This window comes from Agelaius phoeniceus, chromosome 18 (assembly GCF_051311805.1).
Source record: "Agelaius phoeniceus isolate bAgePho1 chromosome 18, bAgePho1.hap1, whole genome shotgun sequence".
Lineage (NCBI taxonomy): Eukaryota > Metazoa > Chordata > Aves > Passeriformes > Icteridae > Agelaius > Agelaius phoeniceus.
The window spans coordinates 2909772-2924094 of record NC_135282.1 but is presented as its reverse complement, the minus strand read 5'-3'; the positions used below and the strand labels follow the sequence as shown (position 1 = coordinate 2924094).

Here is a 14323-nt window from a genome sequence, read left to right as displayed (position 1 = left end):
TGTCTGTGTGTGTGGTGTCTGTGTGTGTGTGTCTGTGCGCGTCTCCTTTGTCTGAGCAGCCCGAGCAGCGCCGAGCGCCCCGCGGGCGGCCGCGCATCCTCCCCGCCCAGCGCCGCTCGGCACACCCGAGCCTCGGCCCGCCCCCGCCGGCCCTCGGCACATCGCGGGGCTCGTTACCGCCGGGGGACTGACTGCCGGCCGGGCGGCCGAGCCCCCGCTCCCCGGCCGCGCCGTGTGCGGGGGGCGGCCGCGGTGCCCCGGCCGCGCGGTGCCCGCTGTCCCCGCAGGCCGGCGGTGTGGAAGCGGCCCGCGATTGGCCGTGCCGGCAGGGCCAGCCCCTTCCTGGCTGCCTGGCATGAATATGCACGGCCCCCCTTCCTCCTCCTCCTCCTCCTGCATGTGTGTGTGTGTGTGCGGGGAGCGGGGCTCCGCCAGCAGCGCCGCTCCAGCCATGTCAGCTCGGCTCCGCCTGGGCCCACCATGAGCCATGGCCATGTCTGCGAGCGCCGACGAGGAGGACTACGAGTCGGAGCCGGAGCCCGAGCCGGGGCCGGGGCCCGAGCTGGGGCCGGAGCAGGTCCGGGGCGGGCGGCGAAGTTTGCAGCGGGAAGGGAGGGGAGGAGGCCGGGCCGGGCAGCGCCGCGCCGGCCGCGGGGACGGGAACAATGTGGGGTCGGGAGCGGCCCCGGGGCAGCGCCGCCCGCCCAGGGACCGCGCCGGGCGGGGCCGCGGAGCCTCCGCGGGGCCGGCCCGGGGCGCTCGGCCTCGCCCGCCGCGGGCGCCCCGGGCACCGCGAGTTCGGCACCTCCCAGGGCCCCGAACGCGCCGCGAGCGGGTGGTTGTTGCCTCTCGGGGGCTGCCCTGTCCGCGGCAGAATTGTTATTTTTTTTCCTATTAAGATTCCTCAAATAGCTGAGAGGGCTGCGGGACTTGGGGGAGAGTCTGATGCTGAGCCTGGCTACCTTGTCTTCGTTTGATTTATAGCCAAAGCCTCCTTTCCATTCCCAGGGACGAGGGATGTAGAAGAAAGAGAAGGATGTGTGCCGGAATGAAAAGAGAACTTTTATTAATACTTGCAGGGTTTATTCTCTCTGAAGGCTTTTTTTTTTTTTTTTTCCTGTGGGGGAAGGAGAATAAACTTCTTAAATTTATGAAGTAATCTGTGAAAAATAATCCAGAACATATGTTCTAGATTGCGTATTTTACTCTCTAAGAACTGCCTAAGCAATTAAAAATGCACCAGGAATAGTATTAAACATGTGTATGTAATTTAAACATAAACTTGATAGTTTTGTTCTTAACTCGAGGTGTTTCGCTCTTTAAAATAGCCTGATATTTTCTTTTTAGAGACAAGTTTCTACATAGTCCAGGTGTTGAGACTATCTTCCAAAACCCATCTTGTTTTGAACAACTTTACCTTGTTTTGGTTCAGAAACGTGCGAAGAAAACAGGGTCGGAACGGAGTTTGGGGTGGTGGTGAGCCTTGGGTGCTCCCCAGGGATGGCAGAGCTGATGCAGAAACCTTGGGGGGGCACAAGGTGCTGTGCTGGCCTGGTCAGTGTCAGTCCAAGAGCCTGAGCTGAGGTTTGCATGAGTAACTTTATTAAGCCTTTACCTAATTCTGAGGATTGTGTGAATGTGCAGGCCTGTGCTGCTTTTGAGTTCACTGCTGTGCTCTCAGATATAGCAGTTAAATGTCCCAGTCCTCTTCTTTTCTTAAAAATTTTTCTCATGCCAGGCCTTTTCCATTTGTGTCTGTGTCTTGGTGCAATCACTGCACACTTTTTAAAAAGAGCTAATGGTTGGGAGAGCAGATTGGTCTCAGCTGTATTGTACCAGCTGTGAAATTGTTGCTTGGAGGTGCTGGTTCTTGCTGGATGAATCTGGAAAGTTGGTTATGTTCTGGGATTCTTCAACTCTTCTAAAACCTGAGGCTTTCATAGCATTTTTGTGTCTTAGAAGTTTAAAACAAAAATTAATGCAAGACAGGGGAAATCTTTCTTTTGGAGTTTATTAAGAAACTTGGTCTGGTCCTAAACTCTTAACGCAGTGACCTATGTACCAAAGAGCTGTGGAATGTTTTCCTTTCTGTTCAGAACGGTTCCAGTGGTAAAACACCTCATGTAGCTCTAGCTGTATTTTCATACAGGCCTGCTTTAATGTCTGCTTACCCTCTTTTTCTACACAGAACATGTCAAATCAATATTATGTTGCTTTTTCTGTGGTGATAGCCCTTATGTGTAACAGGTGCTTCACATCTAAGGGTGCAGTTGAACAGCACAATTTCAGTGCTTGGGTAGAAGCCACAGGTTTTGTCACTTTTTATGCTGACTTTCATTCCTCTTTCCCTGGTCTGTGTCTCACCTAAGAAGGCAAAAAGACTATGGAGTTTTATATCACAGAGCACACAGGATTTACCACACTTGTGGTAGTTGCCAGCAGTGCTGGGGGCTTGGAAGAGGGTGGGTGCTGGAGCTGTGTCATGGGCAGCACCTGCCCCAGCCCACCAGGTTGCTGTGTTGCTCCTGGTGTGAATAAATTTGATTTCTGACTGTGTAAACAGAGAAAACCGTGCCTGTTTGGGGCAGGGGGATTTGTCCCAAAGCAGCAGTAAAAAAAGCTGTGTGTGCCCCGAATCTGGAACTTACTGGGGTCTTTGTTTTAAGAGCACCTACTTTTGCTGAAGCTTATCTCCCAAAGCATGTTTTTGCCAATATATCTTATTCCACCCTCCAGGCCTAACTTCTGCCTCCTCACCACCAGAGGAAAATAAACAGGGGCAGTGACAGTGGCACTGATGTGCCAGTTTATCACACCCTAAACAACATTGCTATGTTGGCAGAAAAGCTGCTGGAGTGTCATTAACACCCAGATGAACCTGCAAAGTATAAACTTTTATTTTCTTTCTATTTTCTTGTGGGAAATGAGTCTGATTCAGTAGTGGAGTTCTGTGGGGTTACCTGGAACGGTCACCAGGAGCTACTTTGGTTGTGGTAGGAGAGGATTTTGTAGGTATGGAGTGGAGGAGATGGTGGCAGTAAACATCTGGAGAGGATTAATGCTGGTTTGGGATAGCTGGGACTGAAAAAGTTCCAGTGCCTTCCTTTTCCCTTCGATGCTGCTGTTTAATGAGGGACCTTGGACTTGAAGGACACCTCCACCCCAGCAGGAGTGTATTCTGAAGGAGGGTGATGTAACTGTAAACACTCACTGTGAGAGGAAAACAGCTCTCCTGGAGTTTGCATGTGCAGATTTTAGGGGAGATAGGCTTTAGTCAGACATGGTCCGTGGTGTTGGCTGTGCTCTTCAGTTAATACAGCTTTTAAGGATGTTATTGGCATCAGTGGGATTTTTTGCTCTCTTAATCTAGCTTCTTCCTTGACCCCACTGCATTCCTGCAGTTACATCATCCTGTCCTTCCTTCTTCCTCTGAGTTCTTCCTTTGAGAAGGGTTTCTGTTAATTGCTAAACAGATGTAAGGGTTTAATACAGAAGAACTGTTGACTTGGCTGTGATTATTCCCAGGCTCCTGAGGGAAGTGGTGGAATCTATGGAAGAGTTAGGAATAGTGTGGATGTGGCACTTGGGGACGTGGTTTGGTGGTGAACATGGCAGTGCTTTGTTAATGGTTGCACTCAATGATCTCTGAGGTCCTTCCAACCTGAACAGTTCTGTGATTGTGCAGTGCCTGGCAGTGTGAGTGTTACAGGCTGAGGCAGCCAAGGCCAGTACCCATATTTTGGGGTAAAGTTACCTGGTGTGCACCACTGCTGGGAATGTCAGTTTGGGTTTCTAGTGGGAACGCCAGAACTCCCTGCATAAGGAGGCTGGGAGAGGAGTGTGGCACTGGAGCAGGAGGGGACAGCGCTGCTCACTGCCCTGGGCAGCACACAGTAGCCTTGTCCTCCAGAACTTGCACCCTGTTTGGATGGAAAAATGCACCTCTGGTGCAGTGGGAAAGGACAGAGAGCTAACTGACCAGAAGCCTTTGCTGTGCCACCCTGTGGTGTCTCCAGTGCCCAGTGTTGCCCACGACCCAGCCCCTTTAGGGTGGTGTTTTAGGTGACAGCAGTTAGGAATTGTGGGTTAATGCATGTAGCTTCTGTAAAAAATGTTTTCCCCCTAATGTTTATTTATCAGACCTTTTAAAGAAACAAGTGGTTGTTAGATTTGGCTATCCTAATTCTGCTAAAACAATTGAATTAGGATGCAGTGCCACATAAAGCTCTAAGCTCAGGACTGGTACCTGGCAAGGCCTGGATTCTCATCTTTGGGTGCTGTTATGGTTGTGTGGATGTGGTCAAACTACAGTAAATGAGAATAATCAGAATTTGTCTGTGTGTTACAGAAGGAAATCACTGCTGCCTTGCAAATGCAAGGGATGTATTTGTGTGGCACAGCACCTTGAAGCAGTGAGCACTCACACATAAAAGGTGTTGTCTAGAGGAGATGTACACTGTGGATACTGCATGAGCTGTTCAGGCTGTGCTTGGTTGAAGTGAAGTGCTCCAGGGTCTCGCTGACCTGCTCCCTGAGGAGCCCTTCAGAACAGCCCCACACGTCTCTGGGTTTTTTGTGGAGATGTTGAGCCTGAAATAAAGGTTTGGTGCTGCTGGCAGGAGTTTAAAGCAGGTCACTGAAGCTGAGTGGTGGAATAAGAGCTGTGCCCAGGTAAAGGCCCCTTGCAGAAGAGCTTGTTTCTAGGCTGCAGGCTTAGTCAGCCTTGCTTTGAGAACCAGGACCTCCCTCCTGCTGGACTTGGTAGCAAGGTCAGCTGATCCTCCTCTCTAGGGTGGAGGAGTTTGTGTGTGAAGTTGCCTGGTGACATCTCTGGCAGATCCCAGTTGGTGTTGGGACAGCAGCTGGGGAGCATCAGCACCTATTTAATGATGCATTTAATGGCTGATAGCTCTTGCAGTATTTTCTCCAAAGTTTGGTGTTCATGGTGTTTTTTGTTTGCCGGAGGTCTTTTGAGTTGTTCTTTGTAATTGTGAAGGTTAGAGATTTGCTGCTGTAAACATCAGGGTTATGTTCCTGTTGCAGTAAGGGTTGTGCTCGGGGCAGAGGCCATTCCTTAGTGCCTCTGGTCCTTCTGACCCTGCTTGTGGTTTTTCAGTGACAGCTGGGCAGGGCTGGGACATGTGGGAGTGTGCTGAGGTACCTGTAAGAAGGCAGTGGAAACTGCCCAGCAGCCAAATGTTTGTCCATAACCAGGATAAACTCATGTTCTGAGGAGAGGCTTCCAGGTAGCTAATTTCCTAGGGTTGGTTTAGAATGGTGAGTTTATTCCCAGATCTGCACAGCCCTGTTGAGAGACTCTTTAATTACTGGTGACCACCCCACCAGGTGCCCTAACTGTTGAATTTGGTGGGATCTGTAGGAAGCCAGCACTTCAGAAAATCACTGCATTTCCTGTTGGAGGGGTGGGCATGTTTAAGCACTGTGGTGTGGGAGGGTGAGCCCAACTTCATGACTTGTAAATGGTTTTGTAGTGCATAGGGCAGTACATGTGATGGCCCACGTTCACCCCCAGGTGCTGTGTCTGCTTAGGGAACAGCAGCAAGTTACCTTTTTGTGTCATAGCAGCAATATGGACAGCACCAAAAAAATCCCACAAAAGAAACAAAAAAAAAAACAAAACGAAAAAAACCCCAAACAAAGCAAACAACCCAGCATGGTGTCCTATGCAAGTCCACCAGCTTCCTAGGTTTCAGAGTAATAGAGATGTGAATTTAAGATATTAATCCTAATACATTTCAGCAGCTGCTTGCTCTGCCTTTGTGGAGAGCTTGGCAGAGTGGCTGTCACCACTCCAGCATCCCCCTGCCTCTCTTTTGAAGACTTGCTATGGCCATGGAAGTTATGAGCACAGTTCTTGTGGGGATGTTGGATGGAGAACATGAGAACATGGTGGCTGGTGATGGTATTCCAAGCAGGATCTGTTTCAGCTCCCTGGCTTCTCTTGTAAGGTTTAAGGGGGGGAAAAAATCTTCAGGTTGGGTCAACCTTTGTTTCCTTGACAGCTCTCAGAGACAGCTGTAGGGTGCTACAGAGTCATCAGGTCCAGGCTGTGCTTGAGAGTTGCATCTCCTTGGGAAAGGAGATGCTGGGGTCCCCTCCAGAGGAGTGAGATTGTGTCACCCCAGTGGGTGTGACAGCCAGTCCTGAGCCTCAGGCCCTGGAGCTGCTGTTTGCTGGGCACCCAGCACAAGGAGTGCTGCCATCCCCTGCCATGTGCTCATTATTTGCAAGACAAATCCGTGGAGTTGTGCTGGGAGGGTGGCAAGTGGCACTACAGAGATGGGGACAGGAACTTGGAGGAGATTTTACCCAGTCTCATTACCAGGCCTGGTATGTTGTAAAACTGCAGTCTGAGCTGGAAATCCTGCAGCATCTCCTCACTAACATCGACCTGGAATTTATCTGGCTGTCTGCCATGTGCTAAATAAACCCCAAGCCATGTTGGAGGCTCCTTCTACCCCCTTGAATCCCAGGCCAGATTTTCTTCTGTAGAGGTTTTTAAGCGACCACTTTTGGAGCCCCTTGAAACTAGATACGAATGGGAATTCCTGCAAGGCCTCTCCAGCCTTGCTGGCTGCGACATCCTGGAGTGAAAATGTGGCTTGGATTGAGGATTGGTTGGTTGGTAAATTAGTACAAACCCAGCTAGTACAATTTGCTAATGAGCAGTGAAGAGGTTTGGGTAGGCAAGAATGTTCCATATGGTGAGATGGAGGTCTGCACCTCTGCTGTGTTCTGGTGGTGTCTGGAAGAAAATCTGAGTTGTGTGGTATGGTCTGACTTCAGGCTTGTTCTTGTACTTTCACCTTCCTGCTTTTCTGGGTTTTTTATGATTCTCAAATTCTGCTTTCAAGTGATGCCTTTTATCACTTGTGTCTTTGCAGTGTCCTGGCACTTAAACTGTTGTCCTCAGAATTGGGACTTGGCTCATATCACTGTGGCAGAAGCAGGAGTTGTCTTTCAGCTGGAAAAGTACAGAGTTTGATTTTTCCTTGAAAGCATTTAAAAACAGCATTCTCACGGTGTCATAGCTGTTGTTTGCCTCAAACTTAATCATGTTGCTTCCCAGTAGGAAGGAGTCAGGTGCTCACACAGAATCTTCCATGTGCTGTTGTCCAAGGGGAGCTGCCAAGGTTGTTGTGCATGTTTTGGTTTAACTTGTTCCCGCTGCTATCCAGCCTTCGGTTCGTGTCTCGCCTCCCTTCCTAGCTGAAGGAGACTCTAATAGAATGGAGGAGTGATTCATGCTGAGGAAGAAAATTATCTCTTATCTAGGCTGCCTCTAAGCCAGTCCTGCCAGAGCCGACTTTATCCTTGAGAGGCTGGAAAGTTGGTCTAGAAGGTAAATATTTATCCTTTAGAGTGTCTGACATTGATCTGCAATCCAGGCGGCCGCGGCGGTTGCCGATGGGAAGGAAGCTCTGCTCGTCCGTGTTCACACAGCACAGCGAGCTTCAGCCTGCACGCGGAGCAAAATCTGTTCTGGAGGAGTGGAATTAAAAACTTTGCAGAAATTTCTGCAACCTCATGGACTAAGTAGTGTTTTCTCCCACCTCAGTAATGATAGTCTGTAGGAGAGAAGACTTAAGGGGTCTAGCTCCTGACTTCTTCGCTCTTCCAGCACTGAGATTCCTGGGATGGAGGCTGTTAAAACATCAGCACTTCTCTGCAGCTTAGAGAAAGTCACTGGAGCTTTGCTAAGTCAGCTGGGAGGAAGATCAAATACACTGCAGTGTGGCTTCTCTTCAGAGTTGTACAGCAGGACACTTGGGGAAGCTTTTGTACAACCAAGTGTACAAGAGATGTTTGCACATCTCTTCTTTTAAAAACTCTGGTGGAATTCCTGCATGGCTCCTTACAGCCAAGCTGCCCCTGCCCTGGTGATTGCCCAGAATTCCACAGAAACAGAAAGTGAAACTGGGCGGTCTGTTGGTCATATGCTGAGATGTGCAGAAAATGGAAGAGTTGTATAAATGCTAAACCAAATGAACTTAGCAGTCCTGTTATTATCATCTTTATGGAGAAAGCTGTCAGGGGTCAGTATGAGCCAAGCCAATTCTTGCATAATTAGCTCCATACAATTACATGGTATTTAGTGATGTCTGGTTGAGCTGTAAGTTCTTGTGTATAACAGGGAGTTTCTGATGAGAACACGAAATTTGGATGTCCAGAGTGAATATGTTGCAGTTAACCTAATAATGTCAAATCTTTTCATGCTCCTTTAGTTTCTGTCTTAAAGGTCATTGAAATCTAGACCTGGGATGCCCTTCTTAGCCTTTGCACATCATCAGTTGGTGTTCTGTTTTTGAGCACTTACTGGTGTTGGATAGGAGAGGAGCTGCCATGGAAGGGTTTTGTAGCATTTGTGTTTTATTTCCTACTTTATTACTTGGCAGTAGTTCATACTCACCTGATTTTTTAGGGATATGACTGGGGGCTTGAGCCATTGGCTGAGTGTTTCTCTGTTGTACCTAACCACCAAATCCCTTCTGCTGCTGCTTGGACTCAGCAGAGGAGGAAGTCCTTCTGGTTTAACCTGAGCACAAATCTAAGATATCTCTAGTCCAGAGCTCAGCACTGGCACAGATCATCTGTGGACCTAAGCCAGGCGCCTCACTTAGGACTTGATCTTGTGGTGTTGAGCTGTGCCTAAATGTTTTTTCCCCTGCCCTCCTGTTGAAATGGGCTTGCTCTGGCTTTGGGATATCTCATTTGTGTCCTGGCTCCTGTATAATTTTACGGCCCATCCTTTCTTGGAAAAGTGATGGAGCTCCTTTATGTTTAAGAGTGACTGTACGCATCTGCTGAGCTTTACCTGTGTTACCTGTGTGTGTGTAATTCACTAACAGGGCTCAGTTTAGCACAGACTCAGCAGGGAGCTGGATGTACAGCTGACCCCCGTGTGTGTGTGTGTGTGTTTCTCACAGCTGACCCCGTGTGTGTCTCTCACAGCTGACCCCGTGTGGGTGTGTGTGTGTGTGTGTCTCTCACAGCTGACCCCGTGTGTGTCTCTCCCAGCTGACCCCGTGTGTGTCTCTCTCAGCTGACCCCGTGTGTTCTCTTGCAGAACAGGGCAGTTGGCCGGCCCAAGGGGAAGCTGGGCGCAGCCTCTGCGGTGAAGCTCGCTGCCAACCGGAGCACGGCGGGCGCGCGGCGGCGGAGGACGCGATGCCGCAAGTGCGAGGCGTGCCTGCGGACGGAGTGCGGCGAGTGCCACTTCTGCAAGGACATGAAGAAGTTCGGGGGGCCCGGCAGGATGAAGCAGTCCTGCATCATGAGGCAGTGCATAGCTGTGAGTGTGCCTGGGCCTGCAGCTCGCCTGCAGAGTCCTTTCCTCCTGCTGTGTCCCCTGGCTGACCGGTTTGGGGCTGGGAGCTCTCCCTGCCCTCCCAGCTCAGATCTCTTTCTCCCAGTGCTTCTCATCCTGCTCAAATCCTAAACCAGAATGCTACTAAAACTTAACAGGATAACTTTCCTTTTAGCAGTGTAGAGGTGGGGATTGTCATTACATCAAAAATCAGCGCTCAAATCATCCTCAAACTCTGGGATGTGGGGGAAAATGGGAAGAGTAGGAAGTTCTGATTCTAAGGATGAAGAGATGTGTTGGTTTGGATGTTGGAATTTCCTGAGAAAAGCTGCCCTGCAATCATCTATGCCGTGTTATCCACACAAATTAGGATGAGAGAAATCCTGACAGCCTCCAAGATTTTGGTGTTGATGACCTCAGCCCCAAGCTCCCAGAGATCTGAATTCCAATTTGTTTGCTGTTACTTAGGCATAGAGCAGAGGGTCTGGTCTGGATGAGGCAGAGAGCCATCAGTCCAGGGTCTTGTCTTCCTCAGGGACTGGAAATGGCTGTCAGGGACAGAGCATCAGAGCAGGGCGAGCAGGCACTCAGTTTCCTGGGCTCCTGTGATACATTACTTAGGAGCTTCTTGAGTCACAAGCAATAGCTTTCTGTTTAACAAATATTGACAGATTAATCTTCCATTAAGTTGTTTAAGCAGCTTTTGAATCTGTAGTGTAGTTGCCATGCTGACTTGTGGAGCTTCTTCTCAGGTCTCATGTCTGCAGTGACTCTGTTCAAGGCTAAAAATCAGCTTTAGTTTTTACTTTAATTCTTTAGAAGGTCTTGTTTATGCTGTTGTTATGGGATTGGTTTTCTTTTGTTGTTGTTTTTTTAAGGAAAGGAATGTTGTTTATTCATAACTGAAATATCACCCTATCTATACTGATTTCTCTCATTACAGCTCCCTTCACTTAGTATTTGGAGGTTTTTCTTTTAAGTCTTAGGAGATGACCAAAGTGGAGGGATTAAATGACTTCACCTAACAGTGATAAAGAACTGATAAGCACTTAAGGTTTCCAGGAGTTGCTCCTGGTAGCTCACTCCATGTTCTGTGCCAAGCTCTGTACTGTTCCTGACACAGAAGATTGGGTTCAGCACTGCTGGATCTTTCAGTAAAGTACACAGAATATCCACCTTTCTGCAGAGTGCTTTTGCAGCTCAAGTGTCTTTTCTTTGAACACTTGATTTCCTGGAGTGTGGCATGAATTGAACAGCATGGATGAAGAATTTATTATTCTCCAGGGGCAAGAAATAGTGAAATCATGCTGCCTTTTAAGTGGAAGGATTAAATTAGGGCTGCAGTGTGCTTTCTCATCCTCACTGATGAAGGAAACTTTCATACTAAGCTGTTTCACTCTCAGTAACACAGGCTGAGCCTTTTGGAGATGATCTGGGCTCTCTTCTAGCTGAGTGTAGTCATCTTCTGTCTTCCAGTGAGGATTTATTTCTCTTCTTGTGCCTAGAGTTTTACTTTCAGTTAGGACAGAGGTAGCCAGGGGTCTCTGATTACTTGTCCCAGTTTCACATGCACTGACAGTGACTTCTCTGCACTTTCTAGGTTGGTGCAAATATCAGGGAGATTATTACAAATTCTTAAAGCAGCAAAGGCCCAGAAAATTAAGGAATTGCAGTGTTGTACCTTTCAAGGTGCTTTACATTTCTGTAAGCAGTCCTGTTGGCTTTGCTCTTGTTCTCTAACAATTCAGCTGTAATAATATCCAGCAGCTTCCAGCCAAAAAGACCCTGCAAGATGCTGAAGCTGTATGGAAGTAATGATCCCTACAGTTCTGGGACTGTGCTTGCCTTGGTTAATAACACTGACAATATTAACTAGACAGACTTTCATTAAGCTCAGCAGCCTTCAGAGAGCCCGTGGTGCTGCTGTTCAGAGAGCAGGAACCTCCTCTGCATCACCAGTTCCATCAGGAAGGGAAGAGCAGTGCCTGGGACACTGCTGCATGGAGTGGGGCTGGGAGGACACCTTGTGACAGCCAGGACAGAGGCAGTGGTGGCACAGAGGAGATGGCCTGGACACCCTTGCTCCCAGCAAGAAAAACTGTACTGCTGTTTGCAAAATGCTCTGTGCCCTAATGGCTCACTCAGCTGGGCTTCCCCCTGCCTGAAACTGCTGAAGGATGCACTGTTGATGCTGAAATTTGGGTGGGTGTGCAGGTGTTCTCTTAGGGATTGATTCACTCCATCCACAAGAGATCCTTGCTGGGAAAGCCCCATCTCTGCTTCTGCTGTGTGGTAGTTAAGGACTGGCAGCCCAGTCGATGGCACTTCCCTTTGTGGGCAGCTTAGGTTCTTCCTTTTCTTTTTTGTAATGAGGTTTATACCTTATTGCTGCAGACCAGAATTTTGTTAATCATTAGCAAAAAGGTGGCTTTTTAATTAAAGTGGCATTCAGTGCTTTGACATGGGTGACAGGTATGTGAGATGCTGCAGTTCCCTTTCTGCCTCAAAGAAAAAAAAATCTGTGTGATCTCACTTGTGACACTTGCAGGAGAGAATCCTCTTTCCAAGTGAGCAGAGCTTTTTGCAGTGCTCAGGCTGGGAGCAGGGCCCTGGATAATGGACTGCCAGTCAGGAAAAGGGCTGTGCTTGGTTCTGTTGTGGGCTTGCTGTGAGACCTGGATCAGGTCCCATAACATCTGTCTGCCCTGCCTGTAAAATACGGGAGCTGCCAAATTGCTCCTCGGATTGTGAAACCTAATGGATGTGAATAGTGCTGTTCTAGGGTGATTCTTTCCCCTCCCATTGTACACTGCTGAAGTGACTTGCATGCCAATGTCTGTGTCATCTCACAGATTCAAGGAACCCACCAAAAATGCATTTTCATCCATCCCAGTAATGTTCCCTGAGCCTGTGTTGCTACAGAGTGAAATGTGTTCTATAGAGCTTGATCTGGTACCAGCCCTAATTTGTTACAATTTTTTTTTTTTGGCCTTCATGTCAGTTTTCACAATAATTTATCCATAATAAATTATGGGTACTGTAAATGCACATTGAGCTCTTGTGTTTCCATGTCTGCCATATCTTGATCAGTTCTTTCTGACCCGTGAACAGCCGGTGCTGCCCCATACTGCTGTGTGTCTGGTGTGTGGAGAAGCTGGGAAAGAGGACACTGTGGAAGAGGAGGAGAGCAAGTTTAATCTCATGCTAATGGAATGCTCCATTTGTAATGAAATCATACACCCAGGATGCCTTAAGGTGAGTACAAGGATGTGATACACGTTGGAAACAAAAGCTGAATTAGTTATCACCTTAATGTAAAAGTGGTGCACAGAAATTGGGAATGTTTTAGGTTTTCATCTTTGGACAGTGAGTAAGGGAGCAGAGAGCAGGTGTGAGGAGCAGGGTGAGCTCTGTGGCACGCACAGCCCTGACCAGCAGGCAGGGTCCTTGATGTAACAGCATTCCCTGGGACCCTGGCTTTGGAGTGTGTGAAGATCTTGTGGGTTTGTTTCTTTCTCTTTGCCCCTTGTTTAAAGAAGTGAGGTTTGAGTTGGGATGGGGAAGGCAGAGCAATCTGCCTGTGCTTCAGGGTGAGATATTCCCAAATCCATGTCAGTAGCTTCTTCCTGAGTCCCACAAAGTACAGGTGAACAATTGGCTGCTCGTGTAGGTCCGGACCCAGATGTGCCTTAGGGTGGCAGCTGGCTCTGAAGATGTGGGGAGCAACTGTTGGAGCAGGAGTGCAGCTCTGGAGAGCAGCCTGAGCCAGTGGCAGGCTGCAGGAGTGCTCACCCTTGGCTGACTTGAGTCCTGTGAGCAGCTGTATTCTTTGCTGGTAACAAAAGTGTCATTTTGGGCATATCTTCCTGCATTAGCATTGAGAAGCTGCCTTTCTCCAGAGCTGGTTTCTTTCAGCTGATCAGCCATTTCCTGTTGCTGATTTGTTTATGGTTAAAGTGATTTGCCAAGGCAAATGTGTTCTGACACAGCTGCCCCCCAAGCAGCGTTTGGGCCCTTCTGGGCTGTCTGGGAGGAGAGGTGTGTGTGTTCCTCTGCAGGCCTGGGTGAAGCTCTCCTGGCCTTTCATTTCTCCTGAGCTCTGTGCTGTCATTTATTAGAGCAGAATGTGGGGAGCTGGCAAACCAGAGCCTTCTCCCTGATTCATGGAGCTGGTGCTCAGTTCCTGCCACAGATGGGCTCTGGAAAGGAGCTTTGCTTGTTTGGCTCTGCTTAAAACAAAACTTTGGGGGCTGATGAAGCAGAGGAAGGAGCTGCTCATTTTCAGAGGTACCTTAATTTTGCTTTGCTGTACCAACCCTTGCTGGAAGTGCCCTGTGCACCCCCATCTCTGCCTTTGCAGGGTCAGTGGCACCTCAGGGCTGAGTTCAGAGGGCAGTTGTTGTCTAGTGGCAGCTCAGGTATGACTTCCTCTCCCCATACTACATTTGGGACTAGCACAGGATGTGGGTCAGATCTCTGAAGTCAGGCAAGGGCTGTTTGCTGTCTCACACGTGCGTGGTGTTTGAGTGAGCTTTTGGTAACTAGGAACAGCTCTGCTTTGGCTGTTCCTGACAATTAAGCACTGGGAGATTTACTGTGTGCCTTGTGTGCTTTTATTTTGATTTCTTATTGCCTCTGCTGAGCTGAAATGGTGGGTAACTGGCAACTGGTGCTGTTTATTTCCTGAGGCAAAAGAGCACTGGTAGAATTTCAGATTCATCTTGGAAGGTGAGAGGAGACTGCTCAGGAGAACAGCAAAAGGAAAATGGAGCCTCTTCCTTAGATCCTTCCTTGCTCTTTATTCCCAGGCTCCATGATTTCCTGCAAGGCAGAAATCTCTAGCCATGTTTACATGTTGCTGCAGCCCTTGAGCCCTGAGGATGGAGCCCATATGAGCCTTTGATGCAGCCCCAGCCCCAGGGCAGCTGCCTTCCTGTCCCACTGGGGAAACAACACCATGGGAACTGCTGGTCATCTCCAGCTAAATGTCTGGCA

At 48.8% G+C, this 14323-nt stretch overlaps 1 protein-coding gene across 9 annotated transcripts in view; it reads left to right on the top strand.

The window, feature by feature from the left end:
• Window positions 1-14323, top strand: part of KDM2B (lysine demethylase 2B) — a 103726-nt gene that overhangs the window by 78814 nt on the left and 10589 nt on the right. For 8 of the 9 annotated variants that reach the window (XM_054645618.2, XM_077187821.1, XM_077187822.1 and 5 more), the window contains 2 exons: window positions 9089-9313; window positions 12440-12583. In XM_054645618.2, the coding sequence (XP_054501593.1) occupies window positions 9089-9313; window positions 12440-12583 (369 nt within the window). Of the gene's footprint in view, window positions 1-181; window positions 578-9088; window positions 9314-12439; window positions 12584-14323 lie in introns of those variants that run through there. The other variant, XM_077187828.1, reaches the window with a different exon arrangement.